General features: G+C 40.0%; 1 protein-coding gene across 1 annotated transcript; it reads left to right on the top strand.

Moving 5' to 3' along the window:
• Window positions 1–1,988: 1,988 nt before the first annotated feature.
• LOC134652199 (ommochrome-binding protein-like) lies at window positions 1,989–3,044 on the top strand. The gene has a single exon (XM_063507366.1). The coding sequence runs from the start codon at window positions 2,196–2,198 to the stop codon at window positions 3,027–3,029; it is 834 nt and encodes a 277-aa protein (XP_063363436.1). The 5' UTR covers window positions 1,989–2,195; the 3' UTR covers window positions 3,030–3,044.
• Window positions 3,045–12,750: the final 9,706 nt, after the last annotated feature.

Here is a 12,750-nt window from a genome sequence, read left to right as displayed (position 1 = left end):
TAATCTTTGATTAGACGTCAGATATGATTGATATGAAATAAAATCACTGCTGTAAAACAATAAACAGCTGATTTCTTTCTTATCATTTGATACCTAACTACCTAACTAATGTTTTATTTAAGTAAATACCATAGATAAGCTCAAACCAACGTGAACAAAACAAAAGTTGCATGAAATATTAATGTACTTAGATGACGGAACCCTAGGTGGCGACGTGAATACTGTGCTCTCTGATTTGTCTTTTATTAAGAGTAGTTTCGAAAATATTGGTTTAGAACTGAATTTCAGCAAATGCGAACTCTTTATTCAAAAATCTTCTTGTACTTTGACTGACTTACAAACCAAATTTGACGATCTGACTCCCAATATCAAATCAGTAGACAAGTATTCTCTTTGCCTCCTGGGTTCTCCTATATTCGAGGAATCATTTCCCCGTTTTATTTCTAACGCTATAACTAAATTCAAAAGTCACACGAATCGCTTACTCGAAATTAGCCCTCATTATGCTCTTGTGATTCTCAAATTCTGCCTTTTTGTCCCAAAATTTACATATGTGCTCCGCTGTTGTCCTTTTTGGAAACATCAAAATTTATTGTCGCCTATAGATGATTTGATCAAAATTAGTTTAGAGACGATTCTAAACATTCAGCTAAGTGAGCCTTCCTGGTCTCAAGCGTCCCTCCCTATTCGGTTTGGAGGTTTAGGAATTCGCAAAATTTCCAGTGTGGCTTCCCCAGCCTTTTTGGCGTCCACTCATAGCACGTCTGGTCTCACAGGAAATATCTTAAGGGCTTTGCCCACAAACTGTGAGATTGCGGGCTTTGAGGACGCCAAAAATGCTTTTAAAATTGCTTGCCCAGGCAAACAATTTCCAGACAACCCAAATTCACAAAGGAGCTGGGATAATGTTTACTGTGATTTAGCTTACAATACTCTGCTAAACAACTGTACAGGTCCAGATCGCGCGAGGCTTTTGGCGGTCGGAGCCCGGGAAGCCGGTTACTGGCTACATGCCCATCCTTCGCCCAATACTGGTACTTTCTTGGATCCGGCCTCCCTTAGACTGGCGACTGGTTTGCGACTTGGGGTTTCGGTGTGTACGCCACACATATGCTCTTGTGGCACGGACGTGGACCGACTGGGACACCATGGATTATCCTGTCAAAAAAGTGCAGGACGCTTTTCGAGACATGCGTCGCTTAATGACATAATCCGTCGGTCTCTTGCCACCATCAATGTGCCTGCTCTTCTTGAGCCGACTGGCATTTTCAGAGACGATGGCAAGAGGCCCTATGGGGTGTCCTTGGTTCCTTGGAGCTTGGGACGGATGTTAGTGTGGGATGCTACCTGCGTAGACACACTGGCACCGTCCCACCTCCAACGGACTAATGTAAAAGCGGGCGGGGCGGCGGAAAGCGCCGAAATTTTAAAACGTAACAAATATAAGAGCCTCGGTAGAGAGTACCATTTTGTACCATTTGGAGTTGAAACTCTAGGTCCATGGGGTCCCAGCGCGCATAAGTTGTTCGCAGAAATCGCGAAGCGTCTGGTTGACGTAACTGGTGACCGAAGAGCTGGCGGCTACCTCGCACAACGTATCAGCATTGCGATACAGCGAGGATATGTCGCCAGCATCCTTGGTACAATGCCTCAAGGGCCTATTTTAGATTTAAGCTAGTTTTTTATTTCTTTTAGTAATACACTGTATTATCTTGTTTGTAAATAAATGATTATTCCATTAATGTACTTACATTGGATATTAGTTCAAAAAAGCCAGTCAAGTGCAAGGCCGTCTTGCGCTCTCTTAAGGAAAATATTGCTAAGTGACCCTATCTTGACTCTACCTAAAGTTTTTTGATGTTCTCATTATTTAATTAGTCATAATCAATTTATTTAACCAACTACATACTTATAGGATAGGCTATAACATTGACAGTCTTGACTTGACACTAGTCTGTGACAGTGACAACGTGGCAACGAAGGAAGTTTTTCGCATGTGATTGTGCAAACATTAAATTAATATGTACTTACAAAACAAGAAAACTCAGCTGTAAAAATAATATCAGAATTTGTGGATTTTGTTTCAACCGCAGGCTATCGTCACAATGAGAAATAATCGTTTCAAGATAAAGAAAGGTATTTTGACAGTCTACAAACAACTGTAAATTTAGGTAAGATGAGACACTGCCTTCACCATGGACTCGACAAGTTCAAATGCACATGAAGTAATGACCTCGAATATAAAAAAAGTATTCCACCACAAAGGGAAATCTTTCCTGCGGGAAGTACTTTTAGCGGATGCAAACGTACCATACAAATTATCCGTAGACCGAAGTAAAAACAAATTGTTTTTCTGTATAAATGCTGACGATTTCTCTAACCAAAGTTTCCATTTAGTAGTGTTGGATCTTGAGACTGGGATGCCGTGGGTCATCCAGGGAATACGAAACGGGTTTGCGAGCGCCGTAGATCCCGCCACCGGCACCGTATATCTCGGTGGGAGCAATGGCATCTTCAAATACAACTATAATACATTAGCTGCTCAAAGTCCCGTGCTCAATAGAGTCGATGTCTTTGATATGTTCTTCAAGAATGAACTTTACTTCGTTGACACGGCAACGCAGGCTTTGTCCATTCTCAGAAATACCACAAAAGTTCCCGTTAAAGCTCTAAAGGGCTATTTGATTCAGCATTTCGTAATAGATGGCAACGATGATTTTCTTTTCACTAATTCAATGGGTCTTTATATCTTACGTCACGGAAATCAAGCTGCTAATTTGGTCCCCTATAGCGATACTATGAACTTCAGGGGGGCGGCTGTGGATACTGACGGACGCGCACATTTTATCACTGAAGATGGTGTTTATCAGGTTGATAAGAATACGAATCAGTTACGGAAATGGTTATCGGTCCGGAATGGATATGGTTTGGCATTCGACAAATATAATAATATAATTTACAGCGATGAGCGATCTGTTTATAAAATCTGCCCTTTAGAATATAGTACAGATGATGGTGAAAATTCTTAGCGTTGACAATAAAGCCAGAGATATTTATTTCTTCTTATTTTATCTTAAAAACTAAATTTATTATGAGATACGTTGGATATAACTAAGCACGTAATAATTATATCCAACGTAAAGTTTTTTTTTATCCCCGACGGAACGGAGACGAGACGGTGTATAAAAAACCGGCCAAGTGCGAGTCGGACTCGCGCACGGAGGGTTCCGCACCATCAACAAAAAATAGAGCAAAACAAGCAAAAAAACGGTCACCCATCCAAGTACTGACCCCGCCCGACGTTGCTTAACTTCGGTCAAAAATCACGTTTGTTGTATGGGAGCCCCACTTAAATCTTTATTTTATTCTGTTTTTAGTATTTGTTGTTATAGCGGCATCAGAAATACATCATCTGTGAAAATTTCAACTGTCTAGCTATCACAGTTCGTGAGATACAGCCTGGTGACAGACGGACGGACGGACAGCGGAGTCTTAGTAATAGGGTCCCGTTTTTACCCTTTGGGTACGGAACCCTAAAAATGGTTAGATATGTACTCTTCTAGAGTAATTGAGTTGATTAAGTTTTAATTATATCGTTGGTAACGTTTTTTAAGTAATTTTTAGGGTTCCGTACCCAAAGGGTAAAAAACGGGACCCTATTACTAAGACTTCGCTGTTCGTCCGTCTGTCACCAGGCTATATCTCATGAACCGCGATAGCTAGACAGTTGAAATTTTCACAAATGATGTATCTCTATTGCTGCTTTAAGAACAAATACTAAAAATAAAATAAAATAAATATTTAAGGGTGGCTCCCATACAACAAACACGTTATTTTTGCTCTATTTTTTGTTGATGGTGCGGAACCCTCCGTGCGTGAGTCCGACTCTCACTTGTCCGGTTTTTTCGAGATAACGCAGTTGTCACATCTATACTCGTGCGCTTGCTCGATTTAAAATACCGTATGTGCGACCACAACAATAAAATTACAGGTTTAAGGTCCCATTATAAAAATGTCTAAATTTATTATTACATATTTGTTTATGAATAAGGCAATAGTGTCAGCATAAATCTAGTTGCCCATATTATTGAGTTATCGACTTTGTTTTCTTTGTTTATATAAGGTAAACCGTCTACGTCCGTCACTTGAAGTATAGGTGAACCAGGATCTATTGAGGGTGCGCCATGTTGCGGAATTTCACTGGAACTAATTTTTTCATACTACACTGAATTGTCACCCTATACATGAGAATAACAGCGCCCTCTTGACAATTATCATATATTACTGGTCAGGCTATAAATGCGTATTTATAGATATAGATGGTCAAGCAGATCTTGTCAGTAGAAAAAGGCGGCAAATTTGAAAAATGTAGGCGCGAAGGGATATTGTCTCATAGAAAATTTGAATTTCGCGCGAATTTTTACTGACAAGATTTGCTTGACCAGCTTTATCGTCTAAACGCAACATTTTTATTAACTATTGCAACCCTCTATGTTTGATTCGAAGTATGCAATCAAGGCCCCAACGTGTCTGTTCTCTTTGACGGCGCAGGAACTAGTATCACTTCTCTCTCCTCCCTCTTGTGAAAATGCCACTTGTCAAAAAAGGACAACTAGGTATACTGTTGACAAGACGAACTTCAAATCCAGTTGTTGCCGTTTTGGTGGTTACAAAGCTGTGTATGTGTGCGTAAAATCGTCTATGTGTGCATTTTTAGGGACGTGAAAAGTCGATTTTAATCATGTTATATACCTATCGATAAACGCTACACAGCGGAACGGAAAAGCGATTAATAAAAGCTTCAATTTCTTCGTTAAAAATAAACAAAATTGAAATGCTAATGGATTATGAATATATTATAATATAATAAAATGATTCAATTATTGCGGAACACATATTTTAGTACGTATTTATGTATTGTAATTAAAAATCTGAACTTTCCCTTCGTTCCCTGCTGTGGCATGACGATAAAATCGTGATCTGATAACCACGATAAAGAGTAAAAGCGTTTTTTGTTCATTTTAAGTATCGGTAAACTTTTCAGGTAAAATTCAAATTGCAAGAAATGTCGATAGTTTATCGATATGACTTTATCGACACAGCAAGGTGGTTACATATTGTTAATCGTACATAAAAACAAAGTGGCAACAGTGACAGCTCGCTTAGGGTCCATCTTTACAAATATTATATCTATGTATGCAATGGTCACCTTAATGTAGGCGGCTATAATGTGAAGTTATAAAATGTTATGTTTAGAAAATATACCTACCTACAAAGTATTTAAAAGACACATTTACCTTAAGTGACGCATTTATCCCGGTTGACCTTAAGGACTGTAGGCAGTGAAAAATTAGACGTCATTTATGCCTAACCACAATAGGTATGAGCACCTTGTAGCGGACTTTGGCTTGGCTGCTTTCACAAAATATGAAGCGACTCAAATGAAAACAAATTGCTTTAAGTTTCACCAAACTTCACTCAAATTAATGTCAAAAGTACCTCTTTGTACGTTAAGTGATTATTATGTATTATCATCTTAGAGCATTTATTATTATCATCGACCGAGCCCGTGTATAGTATAGACGACAAGGCGCGCATTTGTGCATTGGTTTATTTATCCATTTGTTTTGTATTTTTCACGTTAGCGTATTAACCACTCACATGATTCCAGCAACTAGAGTTTCAAGATTGCGCACCGCTAAAATGATCGTCGCAACTCGAGTTACAAAACGGAGTGTATGCGGTTTTTTATTTATTATCTGTGAAGGGCTGCACAGATACGGTATAAACAATTTTTAAAACACAGACTACCAACGTGACAATATTTAAAAAATGTTTCAACCATATAGACATAACCACAGTATTTCTTATCTATTTTACTTTGCAAGTTGTTCAGGAAGTGCGATGTGTAAAAAGTTGCTGCGTGTTTTAAAATGCCTCAAGTATTCAAATTTAGATATTTCTATTAGTAATGTATATTAAACTACTCTGCGTTTATTGGTCTATTAGTTTAAAACTATATTTTAGACCTACTTAATATTGATGACCAAATAATATCACTTCAAAACAATAGTTCTGTAGATTTTTGACGTGTTTCTTATTTGAATGCCCTACATTTCTAAGATTACTAAATATATCTTGAGCAACCAATTGCCATTAAATAGTTCGATTATTAAGTTACATTAATAAACCATAGAATGTATTAAATCACTGTGTATTACACAGGATTAGCGATCAAAACATGTGACGGTAAATTGTAAGTACAAACCCGGCAACTGTGGTTGCTTAAAGCATTTCTGCATATCGTAAGGCATGTGGTGTACTAGACGCGTTGCATACGCGTTTTGGGATTTTTTTTACTACTTACTTATAATTTGTATTTACTAATATTTCTTTGCTATTTACATTGAATAAACTAAATAATTATACGATTAAATAAATAATTAATTAGGTATTACAATTTTAAAGTTCCTATTTCTGTTGAACATCTGCACCGCGCGCTGTTGTGTCTCCACCTTAAATGGGTAGCCATCTTTATTTTTGACATGGAAGAAGTCAGTTTACCGGCTTATTTACGTTTGTAATCAGTATAATTTTATGCGTTAATAGTTATTATTGGTTTATTGTGCTTAATATGTTGTGAAGTGTGTGTTATGGTGGATGTATTAAACGTGTTAGTGTAGTTATAAGTTAGTTCGGTTGTTGGTGATCGGCAATTATAAAAACACCAAAATTTAGTAGGTACGTAGATACTCTTTTGTTATTTTAAGTTATATAGCTACTATCATCGTTATAATTGCATAAGTTATGCATTTTATTTCAAGATTCTTAGTGTCTTAAACTGTTTTTTACTATATTTTAGTACTTCAGTGTCTAAATTAGCCACAAAAAAATCATGAACATAATATATAGTTTCACAGCAGATTGAGCAATTCGAAAGTTTCTTATCGGAATTTGAATTAGTTTTACTCTGCAATTTCATAGGTGAGCTATCAAGGTGTTTAGTACCAATTAAAAGCTTATTAACTCTTCTTTAAATTGAATACAAAAAAAAGATATGTTATCGATTTAGATTTTTAATTAAAAATAGTTTTCTACTATAACGCGGACATTATTTCATTGGGTAAACTTTGTGAATTTTTAATAATTATTTTTAGTATAACATCACAATGCTATAGTAGTAAAATAAATTCTTTGTTTCTTTAACATTAAAAAACCAAAAGAATCGTTGCAAATGATTTAGCAGAAGTAAAGTTATCGATTTTTGAAAATATCATGACACTGTGCCGTCGTATCTGCGAAATGGCAGAGCAGTTCAGGGCACCTTTCGTTAAAATCGGAATCATGTGAGTGGCTAGAGTGTCATTCTATGGAACTTGCTAACTATGTAAACAAACCGCCACATTGAAAATGTCAAAAAATATGAATTTATTAGTGACTTTTGTTTACATAGTTAGCAAGTTCTACTTCACATACATATATGTATTACGCCAACGTTCATGATAAGTCTTGTTTTGTTGTTGATGATATTTGGAATATTGGTACCCTATCTATTCTTGTTCAATAATAAAACCGACCGTTATCATTACCTTTGGCCTTCGGTCACAAAGAAAACTCTCCAAGAAAGGTTTGGATTATGCTTAGGGAATCAATTGAATGGTACGTTTTTGTGTTGTTTTCGCCTTTTATTTAGAATAACGCGGCCGCATCTCAGTAGGGATAGCACTTGAACGTCTCGTTAAGAAGCGGCACACGTGTTCACCGTTATCGCGAAATAAAGCTAATAAAGTTCGCATCTGGGAGCGATTGTGGATTTACGAAAATTACCTACGAACGTATACGTGTGTTGCCCTAAAGGCGATTATATGGGTTACCTACGAATTGGTAATAGAAACTGTATATGTACCTAGGCTGTTTTGTAGTGCGTATTAAGTAAATATTAATTGTAAGCATGTAGGTTTCATCTAAATGATACATGATATACATATGATCAGGTATATGTTATTTCTTATTTACCGCGTAAGCGAATTGGTTTAATACTGAAAGCTTAGTAAGAAATAATTGGATTTGAATATTCTGAATCGAATTGAATATGATAAATGATAATCGCGTGACGTCTTCGGGGTGCAAAGAGGAAAGCTAATTCCTGTTTTAAATATCGTAATTCAATAATTACCTATTGTTTTTCTACGATCCCGTTCCCAACAAGGTTTATCCTATCTCCCTCTTTCTAATCTTATCACTACATAGTACAAAACAAAGTCGCTTCCCGCTGTCTGTCCCTATGTATCTCTGATCTTTAAAACTACGCAACGTATTTTGATGCGGTTTATTTAAATAGATAGAGTGATTCAAGAGGAAGGTTTATGTATAATTTGTTAACCCGTTCGAAGCCGGGGCGGGTCGCTAGTTTATGATAATTTTCAAAACCTTTACCTACATTCGATAAAACAATATATCGTGTCAAAGGTTTGTAGGTCAAACAAGAGTGAACCCTTCATTCGTATATTTTACATAATGCGACGTGCTACTAACAAATAAACACTGTTAAATACATTATTTTAGGATGTTCTGAATTAATAACATCAATAAATGTAAATAGAACATTATATAAAATAATAATATAAACTATCTATAAATAAACTTAAAATAAACGCCTTAAAAATAAAAAATGGCTTCCCAAGTCACTGCCGATGGGCAGCGGGCCTAGAAATGATCTCAAATGTAAATATTTGAGAACAATCTTACACATATGGACCTGGCCCCAAACTACGCAAAGTTTGAACTATTGATACTAGGCGACGATATACATTCTTAATGTAGGTATATACATATAGCGTAGGTATATCCGATTTTGAATTTAAATCGTGACTATCGTGAGAGATGGAAAATATTATCTTAGTGATTTACGCGAAATACACAAGTTACACAACTCGCACTTTAAAAAAAATGTTTTGAATGAATAAGTATAAAACTAGTTGCAAAGCAATAAGAACATTTATTGCAAAAACTTAAATATAAATACAAACTAAAAATATAAAAAATAAATACTTACTAAAACCCGTCCCGGGCTGTCCCTGACGCAAAGGTGCCCATCACGCTCGCTGCGTTGCCGCGTTGTATTGCGATGGACAGCCTTTGCATCAGGAAGAACCCGGAGCGGGGGTCAAGGCCCCTTTCACTCAGGCGACGACCCAGCTCGCGGAGGAAGGTCTTACCCTCCGCGCACCAGCAACCTGTCTCCACGGCCAGGGGAACGAATAGATACCCGCTCAGCGCCGAGTATTTATCTTTTTTAAGGGACGCCGCGTGCTCAGCAGCCGCTCCTGCAGACCGCATTGTGCAGCTAATATGCGAGGCGGCAAAAGTGCTGACGCACGTGGCGTCCCATAGCAAGCACTTACCCTTTTCCCACGGCACCAGGGTCAAGCCGTCAGGCCTTTTGCCGTCCGAACGGCTGAGGCCTGGCGGCTCAAGCATGCAGGGGATATTAGCTGCCACTAAGGCTCTCCTAACGATGTCGTTAAGAGCATGGTGCCGTGGGAACCTCCCAGCGCAACGACAGCAGCTCAAGGCATGGTGGCCGTTGCTCTCCACAGAGGAGCCGCAGATGCATTGGTGGGGTTGGCATACATCACAACCTAGGTGGAGAGCAACGGCCACACGCAACGAACCGTTGTCTAGTAAGGTGCCTAGGTTTGGGGAGGGAAGAGCGTGTAGCCAAGCTCCAGATTCAGGCCTGGAGGCAGCGATTAGCCTGGCTCTGTCAGAACCAGCAGCGGTATGAGTAAGACTATCGAGTAGCCCCTTTACCACGACGTCGTCCCACAAACGCTGGCGGTAAGGTTTTTCGGGTAACGGCGCATCAGAGTTAAGAGCCTTCCAAGTCGACAGAGCATCAGCGGCATAGGGTATTGTGACCTTGACACCATCTAAAGATAACATATTAGTGACAAGGTCCACAACCCCAGCCGCCGACGCAAGAAAAGCCGGAAGGCTCACATCTCGTGAGCGCCGGATACCCAGTCCGCCGTTTCGTATAGGTAAAGAGGCCTGGTCCCACTGGTCCGAGTTGAGGGATACATTTAAAAGACACTCAGCAGATTCTTTGAGTGCCAGGTCGAAGGAGTCCATGTGTGTGGGGTGTAGCCAAGTAGGCGCTGTGCGTAAGAAGTAGGTGATCTTGGGAACGGCAAAGCAGGATCTTATCAACGTCAGAGCTACATGTGCCGAGAGATTTCTAAGCCTTTCTCTTGCTAACAAGAGAAGTTGTTCTCGTGTCTCAAAAGCTCCAGGAACAGCATCGGGAAATATAGGGGAACCCAAGAGGTGAAAGTTTTGGCTGGATAGTTCTTTGAGACCAGGTAGTAGGGTACTAAATGAAGGTAATGAGGAAAGAGAATTAGCGCTGCAGGGGAAGAATTCACATTTGTTGGTATTGACTTCGAGTCCCAGATTACGAAGCAGTGGGAGGAGTGTGACCAAGTCTTGGTATACTTCTTCGGGCTTACCACCGAGAGTGCCATCATCTAGATACCAAACGTTTAGCGGAGATTGAGGACCGGATATTGCTTTTTGGATGGCGAGGCTAAAGATCAGGGGGCCAAGTGGATCCCCCTGCTGAGCCCCCACCTGAGACTGGATGAGGGACTCATTGAAGAAAAGTTTGGACGGAGATGAGTAAACTTGGTGAAGAAAAGGGTGCAGTATTGGTATTTTCTCTCTAACTTCGGATAAAAGTACATCCCGCTCTACAGAATTAAACGCATTTTTTAAATCTATCTTAATGATAACGGAGTCTGCGTTTTTAGGGTCGAGAACGAATGCTCGAGTGGCGTGAATAGCAGCCTCACAGCCAAGTTTCGTGCCAAAACCTAATTGGTAAGGCTGTAAGTAAGACGCCATTTCGTCACGCACAGCTCGACAACCTAACTTAGCAGTTAGGCGGCGGAATACACTGCCAACAGCGATAGGCCTTAAGCCACCATCTTTTTTTGATAGCGCGCACAGCGACGCACCGTAAATATACGGAGAAACTGCTGGATTTAGCTGACCACTGAGTAGGAAATTGCAGAGTTTGGTTAAATATTCAAGCAACCGAGGCCCGTTCTCGCCGGCAGAGCTGGAAGTGAGCTCTTTCAGGTGTGAAGGACGGATGCCATCCAGGCCGGCAGCAGAGCTATTGTTGAACGAGCCTAGCGCCTGTGAGACTTCTTCCAGCTTGACAGAGAGAGCGGGGCAGGAATTGTCTGGTCCAGGTGGGAAAGTCAACGGTCGAGATGGGGCTGGGTGTTTGGAAATTAGTGTGGCAAGGGTTTCAGGATTGGGCGGCGCTATTCCATCATCCGACATAAGAACCCGTACTGCCCCTCTGAGGTCACCCTCGTAAACTTTGGACTCTATAGCTCTAAGAATCGAGGGTGGTCTCAAAGCGGCCGGCTCAGCTTCTACAAAAAGAGAATCGATTACCCCAGAAGATACGATGTTCCGCTTAACTTTGGTTGTTAAGTTTCCTGCGCTGGTTGATTCAGGCGCCTTTAGAGCAGAGTAGGCAAATGAAAGCAGAGCAAACCAATCTGGTGTGCCGTTGTTCTTAACACATTGGTCGATTGCCTCGCACAATTTGCCTGCCGCCAAGTTGCGAGCCCCCTTAGGTAGTATGTGACGCAACACACGCACAGATTGTTTTAGGGTGGCAAGGTCATCTAAGTCTAGACTACTATTGTTACCTGAGTGGGCTTGTAGCTGCTGCTGTGGCTGCACTGTAAGTGTAGGAGGAAGGGCGATGGGTCGGGTTCTATGCTTGCGGGTTATATGTACCTTTAGCCCATGATCGGTGAAGGTAAGCGAAGAATTAGGGCAGTGGGGGCACTGCGAGTGGGTCGTAGCCTGCATACGTAACAAACTTAACAAATAAACTTAAATAAAAAGTACAAAGTCTTAAACTAATTAGAATAGAATATTAAATAAATTAACACAGCGACTTACAAACATAAACATTAGACTAGTATAAAAAAATATTTAGCCCGTCGTACAAAATCGAACCAGGAACTATCGAGGATATAACGTTGGGGTCCTTATGTTACACAAGCGTACGGCAAAAAGTATTATTAGAAGCACATACCTACTTAGCTTTCGCATCCAAACACTGATTAAACTATGAAAAGACACAGATAAATATGAAAAAAGTAAACAGAAACAGATATGTTAAATGTTGATGACAGTTACATTTCAAAAACTCACAGACTTGTCATTTTCGCGCTCGATGCAAAAACTTCGTCAATGCGCATGTTGTACTTGGGTGTCGTCTAGGCGACGACCAATAAAACGAGGATACGTGACGTCTCGCACCTGCGCGATGTGTGTGGCCTGAGGTGGATGAAGGCGTTCTGACACTCCTGTCAGCAAGCGCTGCCAAGAGGATTTTCACAGATTGTGCCGGGAGGGGAGCCCTCTGTACGCTGCCCACACTTGCTGAACCTCACAGCGACCGCTAGTTTATTTTGAACTAATTTAAGAGGCCTGAATGTTTATATTGCCGTAGTTATGAATTTATTAAAGAAGACACGACAGTTGTGCTTGTTGCTACGATACGGGCTTTTTATGGATTTTTATGCAAAGCTCGTCATTAATTAATCTAAGTGAACCTAGCCTGTCTAGTTGTCTGAAACATAGTAAGCAGCAGCTAAGAGTCTGTGCGGAAAGAGAAGAGTCGTGGCAGAAATGGGAACTAACATTTTAAATTTTATA

Source organism: Cydia amplana, chromosome 11, assembly GCF_948474715.1.
Source record: "Cydia amplana chromosome 11, ilCydAmpl1.1, whole genome shotgun sequence".
NCBI lineage: Eukaryota > Metazoa > Arthropoda > Insecta > Lepidoptera > Tortricidae > Cydia > Cydia amplana.
The sequence above is the reverse complement of the archived record's forward strand: the minus strand, read 5'-3'. Positions and strand labels throughout refer to the sequence as shown.